Source organism: Sarcophilus harrisii, chromosome 6, assembly GCF_902635505.1.
Source record: "Sarcophilus harrisii chromosome 6, mSarHar1.11, whole genome shotgun sequence".
Taxonomy (NCBI): domain Eukaryota; kingdom Metazoa; phylum Chordata; class Mammalia; order Dasyuromorphia; family Dasyuridae; genus Sarcophilus; species Sarcophilus harrisii.
The window spans coordinates 98,912,947-98,931,997 of NC_045431.1; the positions used below are offsets into that span (position 1 = coordinate 98,912,947).

The 19,051-nt window shown below is 37.2% G+C and overlaps 1 protein-coding gene across 3 annotated transcripts in view; it reads right to left on the bottom strand.

Annotated features, from left to right (window-relative positions):
- Positions 1–920: 920 nt before the first annotated feature.
- The window catches only part of MFAP3L (microfibril associated protein 3 like), a 69,638-nt gene continuing 51,507 nt past the window's right edge, over positions 921–19,051 (bottom strand). For all 3 annotated transcript variants that reach the window (XM_023505880.2, XM_003773083.4, XM_031943085.1), the window contains exon 3: positions 921–8,156. In XM_023505880.2, coding sequence (XP_023361648.1) covers positions 7,207–8,156 — 950 coding nt within the window. In that variant the 3' untranslated portion in view covers positions 921–7,206. The remainder of the gene's footprint in view (positions 8,157–19,051) is intronic.

Consider the following 19,051-nt stretch of genomic DNA (forward strand, 5'->3'; position numbering starts at 1 on the left):
TTCTGTTTATTCAAACATCCTGACTCTGGCTTTTAGTAAGAATTTATAGCCTCCCCCCATCTTGACAGACCTAAATGGTTCTGTAAAGAAGTTTCCCACTCATTTCTTTCTTTGTTCGAAAAAAGATAAAGACTTGGGATTCTCCCATTTGTCACTGGATACTTTGAGATGAGAATCCTGTCCAGTCAATTATCCTCTCCAATTAATAAAATATTAAAAACTCTCTAATCTCTATCTTGCCTCAGTTTCTCTGGCATTACAAAGTTGTATCTATTACTTTCTGTTGTTTATGTGTTGAGCACTACTATAGTGATTTTTTTCCTTTCTCCCTCTATTTTCCATTTCTTTTCTTTACTATGCTGCTTTCCTTGTTCACTGGTTCATCTCTATTTACCTATTTTCTTCCTTTCTGATCTAATTGCATTCAGTTACTAGAGTCTCTGGGTTGACTAAGTGACCAATCAGAACATTCCCTTGAAATCTGCTTCTACTTTAGGGCTTTTCATCAGCTTCTTGGTAAGGACAGCTCTCTGACAGTGAAGTATTCCAATTATTTGAATTTTCTGGATAAAATGAGACTTTACCTATTAGGTCTGACAGTTTGGTTCTACTTGGCAGGGATGGGGGTCAGGGAATTAAAACTCTGGTTCATAGGTTTCTGCCCCCAAAATTAAATTCTAAAGGATGAAGACTATAAATCATGTCATATGGAGAGTTAAGACTTCCTTATTCAGATAGAAATAAGTTTTGTAAAAGTTATTACACTTTACTATTCCCTCCAAAAGTCTGCACAAATGGAAAATTTGTTCACAAAACTAGTTGAGTACAGATTCATATGTTGGGGAAATCCACAGTAAATCTACACTTGTTTTTGAAAATCCTTCAGGAGGGACACACACACATTTTAACAAACCCTGTGCAATTTTTTTTTTTTTTATTGAAGCAACAATCAGTTTACAGGATGGATCACATTTTTTTTTGGCTGTTGTTACATCCATTAGATGCTGCCATTTGTTTACATCTGTGAAAGAACATTTACAGTTCACAAAATCACCAGACAATTTTATGATATTTTTGCTCAAAGAAATCCCCTTTTCTTTTGCTTATATACCCATTGCATGGCAATAAAGGACTCCCAGAATGACTGAATTATAACAAACCAGACTTCAGTGTGGTCATTCTCTTTGAGCCTAATGAGTTTTTAACCACTCTGTGATGTCTGAGAGATACCTTGAAGGCTTCTAATTTTTTGTTTAGATGGAAGGCAATTATAACAGCATTTGAGTAGAAATGCTGCTTTGTAGCTTTTTATGTTGTCTCTCTATTCAATTTTTGAATATAGTAATACTCTCTGGGACTTGACCATTTATACCTCAGCCTTTAAAAGTCTCTATTAAAGGCTCATTGTTCATTATTGCCTTCATAGAGCATTTACTTGTATAATATTCAAAACACATGCTTTTGGATAAGATAAAAAAAAAAAAAATAGCTTCACTAAATCCAAATCTCCCCTCATTCCTACAAAGCTTTTTAAAATCCATAACATAATTCTTAATTCTATCAACATTTTTTTGCAGGGGTGGGATGAGGGATAGGAGGCTGTGTAGACCCTGTAATAATATGAGAAATCCCCACTCTGGAAACTCCCTTCACCTTTGCAGAACCTAAAACTCAACCTTAACTTCGTCTTAGGGAGTTATTGGGAACTAAAAGGTTAACTTACTCAGGATCACAAAATCAGTATATGCTAGAGGCAGGATTTTAACCTTGGTCTTTCTGTTGCCAAGGACAATTCTTAAACCATTAAGCCACTCTTGTCTTCCATCATCATTAACAGCAACAACAGAAAGTTTTTCGTTGATTTTTAAAATTAACAAATCATTGTAAAAATTAGTATCCCAAAGCCAATAGGTACTTAGAAATAATTATTGAATGAACAACAATGAGATAAGATAAAGTTTTAAAAGACAAATTTATCAATGAGCATAAAAACTGAATCAAAGATAAGGGAATTAAAGTCTCCAAATAATAACAAAAGGCTGTCCAAGACAATCAAATAGCTAAATTGCATTCAGAAAGATGGGTCCAAAACAACATTATCTTATTAATGAAATGCTAAGGGTAACAAATATGAAATCTCTGTAAGTATTCAATCATAGATTATAACTTCAAAGTGTGAGCATTGATTCTGTCCTGTTTCTAATATAAGTTTAAAACAAACAAAAAAAAAGCATCTGAATTCCATTTCTAAAATCAGGTTCCCTAAGTGGTTTAGGTTGGAGTTTTTACATATGAGTTAGTTGGTGTTGGTTTAGATTTTTATTCACACCAGGTTAAAATTAGAAGCTGAAATAATCCAGCTTTCTTCAATTCATGGATGAGGCAATGAGGTCCAATGAGGCTCACAGTCACACAAATTGATAGAATAACCATTACAACTCAGGTCTCTTGGCTGCCCAGCCTCTCTGCCTCTCTTGCCTCATTACTATCCCCCAAATGTTTTTGGCACCTCACATTGATCACTAGAAATGAAAAGAAAACCTGTGCTGATCTCACACCACAAAGTGATGTTGAAGCACTAACTTAATTCATGTTCTTGTTCCATTGAAATACATCTACATAACTGAAATATAAATTTGTAGACTTATACTCATTTTCCCAAGTGAAATGAATCTGAATTTCTACCAAAAAATAAAACTTATTTCCAATACAGGAAGAGATCACAGATTCAGATGGAGCTGGAAAGGACTTCAGAGGCTTTAGAGTCTAAGCTCATTTTACAGATGAGGAAACTGAGGCATTAGAGAGAATGCCTTGTCCAAGATCACACAGATTGTAAGCATCAGAAGTGAAATTTGTACCTAGGTCCTACAACTTCTAAAGCCAGTGCTCTTTCCCCTTTAAGGATCCACCTCTTTGTGTAGGATGTCAGGTCCCTTGGTCCTGAATAGGATGCTCATAAGCATCTCGTACACATCCTTAGGGATGTTAAAATCACAGGACAAGAGAACTCGGGATGATGGAGAACATTCAGATACTTAAGATTTTGATACACCTTGTACCACATTTGGTTCCTAGAAAGCTGAGTCAAGTATTGGTATTTATTTCTGTTCATTATGATGTACAAAAGGATGTGGACAGTAGCATATGTACCCTAAGCATATGAAAATATAATATATAAAACAGAACTATTATAAATTACATATATTTTCAATATAAAATTCTGTATTTTCCACTTAAGAGAACCTAATCAAGTTCAACCAAGCTGATAGGTCATTTAAGTGGATCAAATAGACATATATTTCCAAGGCTTCTCCAGTCTTTTAAGAAGCACAGATACAAGAATGAGTCTTGAGATAAGACAAGCATCACTCAGAAACTTGAGCATCTGCCCGATTTTAGGGTGACTGCCTAAGATCCAAAGGACATGGCTTGGAATTAATTTTCTGTGAAGCTTTAAAAAATATGCACTCTCTGGGTGCACTTCAGGTGGATTGTTCTGAATTTCTGTACCACTTTTCTCTTATTTTGAAAATTCAGCTTAGAAAAGGAGTTCCCCCCCCCCCAGATCTGAGACCCCAACAGGAGAAGTTCTACAGAGCCCAGACCAAGCTGCCAGGATGGAAAAATTAATATTGATGAAGGGAGAGCTCCCATGCAAAGGAACATTTTAGATGTTTTGTGAAGTTAGAAAAATCAGGTTACCTCCTTTAGCCTGAAGTGATGAAAACCAGTCTTCTGAGTACCCATCTCTATTCCTGCTTCTTGGGAAATCTCTCTTTTATTAGCTACCTGTCACTAAATCAGAACCAATGTGGAGTAAGATGCTTCTGAAGGGAAATATACATGTGGTTGTGGGAGATACAATGACTGACAAGCTCAGAATTAGAAAGAGAACATTCTAAATCATAACATTACAAGATGATTGATCTACAGTTGGAAGGCACCTCAGAGGTCATCAAATCTAGCCCCTTCATTTTACAGATGAGGAAACTGAGGCCGACAGGTTAAAGGATGTGCCAAAGGTAATAAATATTAGAGGCTGGATTAGTATCTAGTTCTCTGATTCCAGAGCAAATTATGTGGATGAGTACTTACTAAATTTGTCTGTTACCCAGTGTACACATCTTAATTCTTGGTGATCTCACATAATCATGAAATAGTTAAAAGACTTATGAATGCCTCCAGTATGGCGGTTGATGTTGAATAATATTTCTTTGGGAGGACTTATCAGATGACATGGGACTGGAATGAGAAGGTGAGAAATTGTGGATGGATCTCAATCTGTACCAAGGGAGGAAGGGTCCAAGTTGATGCAATTACGGATCTGTCCACCTGAGGAGGAATACCACTTGCTAACTGCTCATGGCAGGAAATCCACACATTTGTTAAACATTTTATTATTCGGCAGAGTAAGGTTTGGTTCTCTTTTTCACTGTTATCAAGTCAAATAGTGGCTCAGAGTAATCTCACTTTCCCATTCCACAAAACATAATTGTTACCTCTCTACAGTAGATGAGAATTGCCATCAGCTTCACTAAACAGGGAACTAAGACTTCCTGATGCAGAGGCAGTTTTAGAAAGGTCATTCCAATTTCCTTTTTTCTTATAATTGCTACATATGCAAAATCTATAGCTATTACCAGCTTCAAATGCAGCTTTCTCCAGTTACAATTTATGTTACTGGAAAGTATGGATAAATCCATAATGTACATGGTTTTGTGCATTTAACAATGAACCTCTTTTCATACAAATGCTGTAATGCTCACTCAGTGGAATGATGTCAGTATTCCCTCTTACACCACCAGCTTTAAGTAAACAAAGATTTTTCTAGGTGATCCCTAAACCAAAGGCTATGGTCTTTCACAAACCGAGTATACTGTGTTATCTTGACTAAAATTGAATTTTAGAACAAGAATAGGAAAGGTAATTAGAGACCATTTCATTTTCCAGATGAAGAAACTGAAGATGGAGGTCAATGATTTCTAATGATCACTCGACTAGTAAGTGTCAGAGGCAGGATATGAACTCAGGTTATCAGATAGCAGAATCAGTCACTTTCTACTGTGGCACAATGACAACTAACTAACAAGCAGCACCTGGGAATCACAGATGTAGCTTGGTTTTTTTTTGAATGTGTGCATTTTTGTCCCAATGTGCCTATAGGATTGTAAAGTGAGATACTCTATTCTGGAGATTAGATTAGACTTTTGAAATCTACCTATTTTTAGGTTGCTAGTCCTCCTAGTTTCTCTATTTATTATTTGATGAAATTTGGACACTGTATGCATTTTGTAGATGGTTCTCTATTGCTCAGAAAAGGGAAAGTTAACAACTTTATTCAGTCTTAAAGCAAAACAACATAGGTCATGTTAATATGAAGAATTCCTTTTCATAGAACATTCCAAAGTATGAGAAAAAAGTCAATTTTTTTCTTGTGTTGACTTTGATTTTAGTTCTTTTGGCTTAATTAATATAGAAATGTTAGGATTCCAAGGAGTAAACAGAGAAATCCTTGATTAGCCTAGCACCTGGCATATGATAGGGGCTAAATGCTTATTTCTTTCCTTCCTCTCTCTCCTTCCTCCTCCTCCTTCCTTCCCACCTTTCTTCCTCTCCTTCCTTCTTTTCCTCTACTACCCATAGCAAATTTCTCATTCTCTTTCTCTACTAGTAATAGCATTATAGATTTTTTTTTTTTAGAGCTGAAAGTACCCTTGGAGATGATATAATCTAACTTTCCCTTAAGGAGATCATCATAGGATCAAAAGTTGGAGCCAGAAAGTATCTTAAGAGACTGTGTTTTACCTCCTCATTTTCCAGATAAGAAAACTTGAAGAAGTGCTTTATTCAGGATCCCTTGTTTGGTTAGTGGCCGAACCAGGACTAAAGCCCAGGTCTCTTGAATCTAGTTTTTTGTTTTGTAACTATTCTGCCTCTCACATGTCTACATTCTTCCCACAGACCCTAACAGCAGTTTTGGTAGGAGATCTGGTATGAGTGTTCTATGGAACAGAAGGCTTCTATCTCATCTCTTGGGCCAAGAGTTGGCCAGATGTTCCCTTCAACACATCTGGTTCTAAACCTTCGTGGAGTTTCATATCATTCAATCTTATCTTCTGTTTGAGTCACCTAATGACAACTTCAGGGGAGCTTCTCTAAAAAGACTTCTCCAAGGATATGCCTGATGTTTTTTATTTCTGAAGTCACGACTATTTCTAGGATCTTAGTTTATGGAGAATGACACTGTCTATCTGTGAATAAAACTGGATTGAGGTGTGGGGTGTTGGGGAACAGACACATTTAACTTCTGAAAATCTCCCTCCACATGTCAGTGGGGCTCTCCAAAGGCCCTCAAAATCCAATTGGTAAACAGATTTTTATTTGGCTCTTAAAGTGCTGCATCCTGGGCAGGAACCTCATGTTCACAATAGCAATTTCATTGTACAAAATGCAACAGAGGAAAGTAAGGATAGGGATAGGGAAAGAAAGAGAAATGTGACTTCTTTCCAGGAAGTCTAGTCACTCTTTGCAGCTCTACAAACGGCTACTAGATGTCAGCCCTGGAACAAGAGGCTGATACAAAAGTCTCTGAGGTAAATGTTTCAAGGGGAAAAATATGAATATAGAGAGACAATAAGGGCAAAGACAACTAAACCAGAAAGAGCAATTAATATTAATATAATAACAATTACTCCATCATAACTAAACAGCATTGAAATGGGGGAGAAAGTGCCAAATAATCCATGGACATACTTTTTAAAAGGGAAAAGAAATGCAGTGTACAACTTACTAAGGGAGGAGAGGGGACTTCCTGCAGCAGAGAACAGAAGGAGCTCTCAAACTCAGAAGAACATATGGTATAAGGGTGCCTTCTGCCACCAGGTTATTCAGCCTGGAAGAGAACATGGCCTAAAACATCTCAGTCCACAACTTAATGGGCCATAGTCTGTCCAAGACCATCTCTTCTACCCACTGGTGTGTCTGGTGTGTAAGGCAGGAGGGGGGAGTTCTAGGTGCACACACACGTGTGCACACAATAACACACACTGCATTAATTTCTTTCCCCTTTTAAAAGAGCATCACTCCTATGTATGTTATGATAAGTCTACTGGTAAGGCTTTAGCGGCAAGTACATACTATATCTGTGTTACAAGGAGCAGCCCCTGATTTTCTCGATATGCATAGCTTTTTCAGAGTTAAGTATTATACATGGCTTTCATAAATAATACAGGTATTTGTTACATTTGCCATGGCTGGCTCAGTAGGCTTCAGGTGAGCAGATTCCAGCTGCCCTAGAGAGGGCACAGGTTCTGAAGGGGGTGCTGCTTCAGGAGGCATTACCTCCCTACAAGCCTCAGTTTCTGCCAGAGGCTCAGTGGGCGATTCTGGCTCCTCTGGGACAACTGCTACAGCAAGCACCTCCTCCTCCTTGATCTCTACCTGTACCCCCTCTTGGTCTTCCATGTGGTCCTTTTTGGACAGTGGGTGAACAGACACCTTGATGGCAATCTGCTGAGGCTGTTCATGAAGGGACGAGGCGTCCGAGTCGCCAGTGGGCGAGTCACTCCGCTTGAGCGCGTTGGGGATTGTATAAACTTCCTCCCCATCCGTAGCTTCCTGGCCCTCGGGGGTGTGCCTCACAAAGTTCTGGCCCTGTTCCTCCAGGCCCACCACTTCCATGATTTCTTCCATTATCGTCCTACAGTTCATAATGAGGGGAGGCAGAGGGACACTCCTGGCCAGCTCCTCAATATAGCGGGCAAACTCCATGGTTTTGAACTGGGTGACTTTGGCAAGCTCAAGAGTTTTGGCTGAGGTGATGATTGGGATACGCTTAGCGATCTCAAAGGCTTTTTGCAGTTTCTCTGCTCCTTCTGTCCTAAAGAACTCATTGATTGCTTTCTCTGTCTTCTTCAAGTGGCTGCTCATCATGCAGAGTCTGGTGATGTTTAAGACCATGACTATGGTAAAAGCCACCAGGCAGACAATCATGTAGTAGATGCCCATGTCCCCAGAGGTAAAGATGACTCTCAGTGTCACTGTATTGTTCACGGTGCCATAGATGTTAGAAGCGACACATGTGTATTTACCTCTGTCTGAAAATGACACCTGGGTAATGTTCAGTAGTCCATTGTCTTGAATCCACCATTTTCCTGTTGGGAAGGAAGAAAAAAAATTCAGTCAAAGATGTACAACTACTATGTTTCAGCAATTACTGTGCAAGGCTAGCTAACATATTCCTTGGTCAATAATAGAACTTTTAAGCCAGAAATAAACACATACAAAAGTAATTTCTATTTTTTCATACATCTTTAATTGGAAATGTCAAAGACTTATTCTAACTTGCATCACTGATCCACCAGGACCCCTGATCTAGAGGATCTGAAGAGTGTGTATGGAAGGTCAATTTATCTAGAATGATTTAGAATTAAAAAAAAAAACAAAACAAAACTTGGATTTTGAGGCAGCTAGGTGGTGTAGTGGATAAAGCATCAGCCCTGAAGTCAGAAGGATCTGAGTTCAAATTTGACCTCAGACACTTAACATTTCCTAGCGGTGTGACCCCAAGGTACTTAACCCCAATTGCCTCAGGGGAAAGACAAAACTTGGATTTTCCATATAACTATTTTAATGGAATATGGATTTTAAACCTGGAGGTCATAAGATCCTTGATTTGAAGGGTATCTAGGAAGCTCATTAAAATACAATAACTTGTAATATATTATTTAAGGTAGGTTTTTTTTTTTAAGTTTTGTTTGTCAATTATAAAATAATAAAAACATTTTAAAAGAAAAAACTTTAAAAGAAACTTTTTACTGATTTTGGTTTTATATCAGTTAAAGCTGCTTCCCCTCTAATATTTAAACTCCTCCTTGTCCCACTCAGAAATGTACTTTCCTTTGATAGGAAAATTAAGTAAAACTATCCAAAACATTGACAGCACCTGACAATGTACACAACTTTCTTTCCTAGTAGTCCCTCGCCTTTCTGTTAAGAGGAGGCTTCACAGGGTTGTAATGTTTAACAATTAGTTCTCTGGAAAACAAATGTGTAGAACACTCTTTTGAGTTTAATTTGCTATTGCTAATATTTTCTTTATCACTTAAGTCTAGACATTCAACAATAAGTCAAGCCCCAACTTGTGGTGCTTTCTGATTTCTCAGGGGTAAATCATCTCTTGAGGATCTTTAAGAACTGCCTCTAGGACAGATCTGGAAGGGAAATATATTTTCTTATCTGTTCCCCAGAACCAGAGATGGTTTTTCAATTTCTTACAATCCAGATTTTCTTATTTATTTATCCTGTTGTAGGTTCTGCTTATATCACTGTATCAATTCACACAAATCTCTGTTCTTTGAAACAGCCTGAAATTCCTTGGTTGCTTTCATGTAAGTTACTATCTACTAAGGGTAGAAATTTGGACTCGTATTAATTTTCTTCCATTGAGTCTAGCTGTGCAGATACATTAAGGCCTCATAAAGTATTTACTACATCTGAAAGGAATATTCTCCTCCTTTTGCTACTCCACTGAGCATCTCAACACACACACGTAAACACACACACACACTTTTCTATCTTTCTCTGACTCTGTCTCTCTGTGTGTGTGTCTCTCCCCTCTCTCCCAATAGACTAATTGGGTTCCTGCCTAACCCTAACATGATTTTGATAGGTCCCAAGTTGTATGTTGGGAATTTTCTTGGATTTAGAATAAGTCATGGGCAGAGGCTTGCTGAGTGATTCCTGGTTCTGAATCTGAACTTGGGGGTCTGGTCTGATTCTGCGTCCTTGAGAAGAGGGAAGGGAAGAGAACAAACATTTATTGCCTACTATGTGCGAGGCATTGTGTTACATGCTTTTATTTTTAAACAAATATTGTTTTATTTTGATCTTCCCAATAAACTAGTGAAGTTGGTGGCATTACATTCATTTTATAGTTAAGAAAACTGAGGCAGATGATAAATAACATGCCCAGGATCATATAGCTAGATAAAGTGTCTGAGGGTAATTTTGAATTCAGATCTTCCTAACTTTAGGCCCAGTTCTTTACCTACTGTACTACCTCTCTCTGCTTCTCTCTGTCCTGCAGAGTAGGGATTTTTAGCCTAAAGTTCAGAGATTCTAATTTTCAGTGGGTCCATTGGAAGGGAAAAAAAATCTTTATTTTCACTAATCTTTGATTTTCTTTAAAATCTTATGTATTTTATGCTTTTAAAATCACCATTCTAAGGAAGGATCTGTGAGCATCAGCAGACTGCTAAGGGCATCTATAACATGATTAAGAATCTGATTTGTAGAGGATCTTAACAGGGAATTCAGGTGAGACCAGAAAGACTGTGGTCTCTTAAACACCACTCAGTAAGAAGGCCCATAAAGAGATGCAGATGAACTTCCTAGGGATTCTTCAGAAATCAAGCATGTTCTGAATACATGCTGATTGCCTTGGGGCAGAATTGGTAAATATTAGCTTCCACTTAGGAGGAAGCTAAGGGATAAGCACGTTTAACTGTGTGGTACTCTATAAAGGCCCCTTAAATGATTTCCTCTGTTTTTTTCTTTCATTTCTAACTAACCATTCTTTCTTTGACTATGTTTTTTTTTTTTTTTTTTGGTGTGTGTGTGTCCGTCCCAATTGTGGAATTCAAGAAATTTCACATTTTTAAGAATCCTTTTTCCCTTTTAGTGGCATAGGGGACTAATTCTAAGGTCAAATGAACCTATGGTTCTTTTTATGGTCTTTATGCCCCTCAAGTTGGCAAATTCTATAAATTCTATAAATAAATTTATAAATAAATAAATAAATTCTATAAATAAAACATTAAATGGCTAGCCTGAATTAAATCATCTTGGCAAACTCTCGATTCTGTCTTTATTCCTCAGTTTCCTTTTTGAGGAGTTCCCTTTGAAGCTGGGGAGGTATTCCCAATGACTTATAGTTTTCATGGTATCACTGAGATAAGTTTGGCAATCATTTTCACAATCATAGGGAGTTGGGCTGTCTACTATGCCAATGTAATACCTCTGAGATAGAAATATTGGATTTGGGACTAGAAATGAGTATTAGATTTGGGATTAGAAATGAATATCAGATTTGGGACTAGAAATGAATATTAGATTTGGGACTAGAAATGAGTTTAGATTTGGGACTAGAAATGAGTATTAGATTTGGGACTAGAAATCAGGATTATATTTGGGACTAGAAATGAGGATGAGATTTGGAGAAGATACAGGAGATAAACTGGAAGGACAGATAATAAGCATGAGATGGGACATTCTTTTTATTGGGCACAGCTTGGTGCAGTGAAATGCATGGTTGGTGGTGGTCTGCACTCTACTGCCTCTGGTGCTGGTTTGAAGTCTAGTCCTTGTTCTTCTCATAGGGCACAGGATGCCCAGAAAAGATATCATTCTAGTGCATGAACTCAGAATGAGACTTTGCCCCATATGTTTTTCTCTTCTCCCTCCTCCTTTCCCTGTAGAAGAATATTGGAATAGGTTCTCTGGACATAGATTGCACACCATTCATGCTTCTGCTAGGACCCAGGAGAGGTGGATCTCCTTATCAAATTTGTTTCTTCTCTTTTGGAGGAATAGTCTGCATGAATGAAGATAGGAGGCAATGAGAGCATTAAGAGGATGACTGCATTGCCAAGGGTACAGAGCAGTGTCCTATTAAAAGTTACAGTTTCAGTCATGAAAACTGATTCAAGACATTGCTGTGGAATTGGTGATCCTGAAATGTATCCTAATTACAACATATTAATGTTTCACTGGAACAAATGCCCTTTTGAAAGACATTTCTGCACAGTTGGAGTTATCTCCCAGTAGGAAGAGATTACACTTAACTCTTCCTAGAAGGAAGTAGTCTGATGACCTTTACCAACCGGTTTAATCAGGGATAACTACTTGGAAGGCTCCCACAACGCCTCTTAAGCATAGTGAAAAGAGCGCACAAATTGCAAATCAAATAGGTAATGTCTAATTAAATGACATCTGCAGACTTTAGGAGAAAAACAATGAGCCATTAAGAATATGAATCATGAAAGAACACTAAAATGAGGCCAGACACTGAATAATTATAATGACCAATACTGGATCTGGAGAAGAAAGGAGGAAGAAGCACTTCCCTTTTCTTGTAGAAGATCAGGTACCAAAAAACTACATATACATACAGAAAGATTACCATATATCAATAAATTTTGCTTCACTGTTTTTCTTTGTTATTTTCAGTCATTTTCTTGTGACCCCACTGAGTTTTCTTGGCAGAGATACTGGTTTGCCATTTCCTTTTTCAGTGCATTTTACAGATTAGAAAACTGATGCAAACAGAATTAAGTGGATGCAAACAGAATTAAGTGGCTTACCATGATCACATAGTCAGTAAGTGTCTGAGGCTGGATTTGAACTCAGAAAGATGAGTTTTTCTGACTTCAGACCCTGGCACTATCTGCTGCAACACCTAGATGTCCTTCATTGTTATAAAAAAGGCCAGATTTTTCTGGGGGATCTGGTTAAGGGTTTGGCGAGCCAAGATAATATCCAAATTATGATATGATACAAGCACAAATTTTATCAATAAAGCTTTTTTAAAAGGATGTTATTGTTTTTATATTATATGCTAACTATACTAGAAAATGTTTATTACCATATTATTCAGAAGTATAATATTATATTACTATTGTGATATATTACTATATACTATAAATCATTTCTATTACTGATATACTATCATAGTATTGTTAAATTATAGTTCAATTTTAGTATGATTTAGTATATTGTAATATAATTACTATGATATGCTATCATAGTATTATTATAATGTAGTATAATTATTATAAATACTATACTATAATTCCTCTAGTATAATACCATTATTATTATACTATCCTATTGTGATAGATTACTATTTCTCTGCTACAGTAATATTACTATTTAGGAAGGAAGTATTTATTAAGCATCCACTATGTTCCAGATACTGTGCTTAGGACTTTACACATATTATCTCATTTGATTATCACAACTACCCTGAGGGGTAGATACTATTTTAATCTCTATTTTATAGTTGAGGAAACGGAGGCAGACAGAGGTTAAATGAGTTGCCCAGTGTTTCACAGCCATTATAAAGTCTCAGGCTAGATTTGAATTCAATTTTTACTGACTCCAAGCTCTATTTATTGTGCCACTTAGCTGTCCCTTTGGCACTTTATGGCACAGAAGTTGAATCTATATGAATCTAATAAGCAAGAGAAGAAATTTGAAAACAGATCTTTCTCACATCATGCCCAGCATTTAGGGCCATGAGGGCAATTTTGGGTTCTTCTGTCAATCCAAAGCCTCCTAGAAGACATAGTGGAGCAAGCTGCCCACAAGTTGTGGTATAGTTGTAGAGGCCATCACATTGGGTGAGCCTGCTTCTCCTGAGGATGGGAAGGGATTTAGTGTATTGCCTTAAGAGTCTTTACAGGAGAGGTAGAAACAATGGCAGGGCCTTGTGTTCATGTCTTCGGGTTAAGTCTCCAGGCTGACCAAAGACGCTTTATTACCATGGCACCCAACCAGACCTAACCTCCTCCAAGTAGTACCCTGACCTCTGGACTCCTTTATCTTCCCATCCTCATCAAAACTTCTCCAACTCATGTCTCTGACACAGAACAGGACCATGTTTATGATCAGTCGGGATTCTAGAAGGCATGACAGATAAATACATTTACACACACTTAATATGTTAATAACCTTAATATGTAACCCTTCTCACAGGTACTACAGAGTAAATATTAACTAAAGCAGTGCTTTTGGACAAACTAGATAATTTTAGCAGGCCTCTTTTTCTTTGATTTGATTGTTCACTGAATCAAGTGAGCCTTGTACTCCAAATGGAAGATTATGTAGATGGTCCCTCAAGAAAGATATTATTCCTGCCCTCTCTGGAATGCCCAACCAGAACAGGATTTCTCAGGGGGTCTCTGGTCCTCCTTTGCATGGCCATCTGCCCTGGGTTAACAGCTGGCCATGTTGAGGCCTTCTCCTGGTCACTCAGCAGCAGCAGCTGACTTCTTCATAGGCAGAAAGGCTGAATGAGACACGTTCTTACATGCTGATATAAGCCTGAAGAGTTGAAATTAAAAGGCAATAATTGCTTCCATGTATTTTTTTTAAATTAATAGAAAAATGCAGGGTCAGAAGCACTCATCTTTCAAGTTTTGAGAGGGTAATAACAGAGAGGAAAAAGCATAGATCAACAAAAGCATGATGGCTTCTGTGAAGTGATAGAAATAACAAGGTGCTTCAGAGTTAGGAAGACTGGGGTTGGCTCTGACACTTTAGGAAGTCACTGATGTCTACCACCAAGTTACCATGTTTTTTCCTCATCTGTAAAATGAGAAAATTATTTACAACTAATATAACTGTTATTGAGTAAAGTGTTTTGTAAAAAGCACTTTTAAATTTCTCATTTTTATAAATGACTTACAATCTGTATGGGAGATTCAGATATGTTTGATTAAAAAAGTTTTTTTTCTCATTATGACCTTTGTCACCTTCCCACCTCCTTTCCCACTTATCATATATGTATTATTGAGAATTCCACCTCTTGAGTTTGGAATACTTTGCCTCCCTCCCTTCCAAAGGTCTGGATACAAGAAGGAACTCCCATATAGCAAAAAAAGAAAATCCTCAATAGCTGCAGCTGCATGAAAGTATTATAGATTTACAAATTCAGGGACTCTCTACTTTTCTATACTTCAAAAAAGCTATTGTTAATGAAAATGTTATTAAACTAGCTGGCCAAATAGATCTTGGGGCAGACTATTTGCTATACCATATGAAACAAAGGTGAATGAGTATAACATGAACCCAGTATAACATTATGACACAGGAAAGCAGAGATAAGAAAAATTTGGTTGTTCTTGGCCAACTATTTGCTATACATATGAAACAAAGGTGGTAGAGAATAGCATTAAACCAGTTTAAGATTGTAGCAAAGGAAGGCAGAGGTGAGAAGAATTGGTTGTTTCTGGCCCAAAGTTTTTCTGTCCTAACTTAAAAAGATTTTTCTTTTTAAATATCAGGAGCAGCTTAATTCTACATGGCATAGTGTTTAAGGGACAGACTTGGATTAAAATAGACCTGGGTTCAATCCCATGTAAGGCATTTATTAGTTGTGTGAAGTCACCAAGAGGCAGTTTTCTCATCCATAAAGGGAGGAGGCAACTATAGCACCTGCTTGCCAGGATTATATGCAACTCTCTGAGATAATATTCATGAAGCCTTCACATGTTATCTAAGTGTGAGTGCTACTATTATTATCACTTCTGCTATTTATTGTTATTATGTTATAGTTTACATGCTCTACCTCTAAGTTGTAACATCAAGGAAGTCTGATATAGTAGAGAGATATCTGGTCTTGGAGCTAGGAAGAGCTGATTTGAAATGATACTTCTGATCGCTGGGCCAAGGCATTTAACCTCTTAATTTCCTAGGCAATTCTTTAAGACTTAGTTGTGGAGAAGTTGCCAGTCTATAGTAGTAGTTCCCTTAGGTGAGAGTTCCCTCTACCAATGAAATCAAAGGTCTAGTTCCTATTCTTAGTATATAATCCTGAAGGAATTCTCCTTATCAGCTTCCAAGTCCTGCTTTCCAGGACTCCATCATCTTCAGAAACTCATCATTCTGGAAGACAAAAACAACTCTGAAACTTATTTTTTTCATACCTCCACCTTTTAGGGCTCTTTCCTCAATCTGGTTGGAGAAGGTGGAAGGGAAGATATCTGAGAGCTCATCCCTGATGCTCTGCTTATGGAAAGAACCCAGGGAATCCTCCATATCATTTCTCACTTAGTTTCTTGGGCTTTATAACGTCCAAAAATTCATTATTCTTCAAGATGAAATCAACTCTTCCCTTTTTCAGATCAGTCTCCTTCTAACCCTGGCTTTACTACATCATCATATATCTCAGCAGAGGAACTTTCCCTTTCTTCTTTTTCCCCTTCCTCCAGCCTTTTGGCTTCTTTTTTGTATACTCCCCTCTGTTAGATTGTAAGCTCTATGAGGTCAGGGGCTATCTTATGTCTTTCTTTGTATTCCCAAGACTTAGTCCAGTGTTGGGCATGAGTAGGTACTCAATAAATGTTTATTGACTTTGTAATTGATATCAAACCACAAATGATGGGTTGAGTTTTAGGGAGTTGTTTATTATTATTCCTATTATTATAATAGATTGAGAAAACCATCCCCATTTCATAAATTAAAGATTGACTAATGCACACGGGATGAGAACAACACACCCAAGACATGTTGAAGCACAGTTTGATGTCAACATGGATGCTATCAGCTGGGCCATCTAGCAATTAAGAGAGATCATCATTGTACTGACTGATGCTTAGAGGCAGAACTGAAACCACAAGAAAATCTATAGAGTACTAAAGTTTATTCTAACCATAAACTTTGCAGCTATAAACCATAAAGGTCTTAAGAGTTACTCTCTAAGCTCTTTTTGACAAGTTTAAACAAAAGAACAAGGGGATCTCTAGTTGTATCATGAAAAGGGAATAAAGGTTATATATCAACAAACCCTGGAACAGAGGAAGCAAAGATCTAAGGAAAAACATTGTGTTGTTGCTGTTCAGTTGTTTAGTCATGTTTGACTTTTCATGACCCCATTTGGGATTTTCTTGGCAGAGATACTGGAATGCTTTGATATTTCCTTCTCCAGATCATTTTACAGATAAGGAAACTGAGGCAAGTAGGGTTATGTTTGCCCAGGATCATATAAGTAATAAGTGTCTAGAAGCTGGATTTGAACTCAGGTCTTCCTTATTTCAGGCTCAGTGACTACTATCCACAGTGCCTTCCCCTTCCTTGAAGAATCTACTAAGGCAAGCCATCCAAAGAATTAGAATACAGCAATAACCTGCAAGTTCCCTCTACCAATGAAATTAAATGTCTAGTTCCTATCCCAATTACAAAATTCTTTGGGAATTCTCCTTATCATTTCACACCTGGCTGCTCTCCTGGATCCTGTCTCCAGAAAACTAGTCATTCTGGAAGAATGTGTAATGGATTCGATAACTTGGGGTGAGGATGGGTGTGGGGTTCCCTCCCAGATATAGGTCAGTAATCTAATAATCTTAAATTCTGTAAAACAAAACAAAACAAAAATATTCTTTCAATCTTGTGTAGTTAAACTATAAACCTTCTGACTTCTTCCTCCATAGTCCTAGCCTGGGATTTTGAGAATTGATATGTGGTCTATAGCAATGCTTCTCAACCTGTGCTGAAAAGAACCTGAATTATCTTTGACTTTAACAGAATCTTAGTTGTTTATTAATAGGCATTAAAATAATACATTTGGATGATCTTAATACAAAGTTCTGCCAAAGTTTTGCTTAAACTGAAGGGTTTTGCCACTGTGGAAAAATTTGAGAACACTGTATGTACTATATGGTGGTGTGGAGGTGATTCTATGTTCCCAAGGGCTATCTCAGTGAGATATAAAACTTGGCAGGTTCTATCAGATAGGAAAGGAATCAAGAATAAGCATGGGGAGAGATTGGGTCCTCTATCATAAGGATTCAGCAAGGAACATAGAGATCATAGAATCAACTCTGTCATTTTGTAGAGGGGAAACTTTCAAGAAGTTTCGCTGCCATAAAAACAATGCATGGCAAAGCTAAAATTCAATCCCAGATCATTTGATTCCAAATTATTTCCTCCTGGTTCTTCTGTAAGTGGTCATCCCTGTCCCTGTCCCCTCCCCAAAAGTCTTTAAGCAAATGCTAAATACAATTTATTGGGTGAGATGTGTGTATACTTTTTTCAGGCATGAGTAGACCGAGATGATGGTTGAGTATCATTACAATTCTGAAGTTCTTCAATTCTACAAAGTCCCATCTTCTTTATATCTCACATTTGCATGATGGCCAAAAACCAGGCCAAACTATTAGAGATCCCAGAGGGCTTGTCATCAGGGGCTGAAGGGGGTTTGATTTTGTTGTTGTTGTTGTTGTTAACCATGAAAAAGAAATATGGGGGGAAAGCCAAACAATCTGTAATGATCTGGAAAGTTCATTAGGTGTTAGGACCTATTTAAGGACTTATGTATAAGGACCGAAACACTATTGAGTTCTAAAGAATGCTTCTCAAGTTACTGAAGAATCAAGGAAGAGTTTCCTTCAGAGGCAGCCCTTTCTTGGTGCTTCCTTCAACCTCTCAAACAAGATGAAACTGAGAAATTCTAAGTCCACAACATGATGGGGCAGAATGAAGTCCACACTTGGATTCATGATTTCTAAGTCTAAATTTAGGTTTCTGAGCCAGCTAGGTACATTCTTCCAAGAGGAGAGCTTGGTTTACTCAAATAATTAATGGTTTCACTGAAATGACATTGCAATGATTCTTCAGAATTTGAATTCCACAAGCCTTCTGTAAACTTGTATAATAAAAGTCTAATCTATATAATATATTCCTGCTTTAAAATATATGTATTTTGTGCACATATATACAGTACATACTACACATGTATATAATCTTAGAATTCCAGTTTATCGTACATACACACACATCTTGTATAAGCATTGTTTACATGTTTCTCCTATTGGATTGTGAACTTCTTGAAGGCAAGGATAATCCTTTACTTTCTTTGTATCCTGTTTAACACATTGCTAGATGCAAAGTAGGAACTTAGTAAATCTTATTTGACTAGTACTGAATGCTTTCAGAATACATAGGTGTTCACATGTACACATATATGTAGTGATTCTTACTACATATATGCTGAATTACAGACAGACATATTTTTCCCTTCAGATACTTCTTATTTGTATACACAAAAATATATAGGACAGAGAAGAATGACAATAGGATGCTAGGCTTAAAGTCAAGGAGATTTGGGTTCAAATTTTGCTTTTCATACTTGCTCTGGGGCTGTGAGCAAGTTATTTAAACATTATGCATTTTGAGTAACTAAAAATAATCTAAATTTCAGAAAGAATTCATCCAAAGTTCTAGATAGAACTAGAACTTTATTGAAATCCCTAAAACTTATCTAAACTTC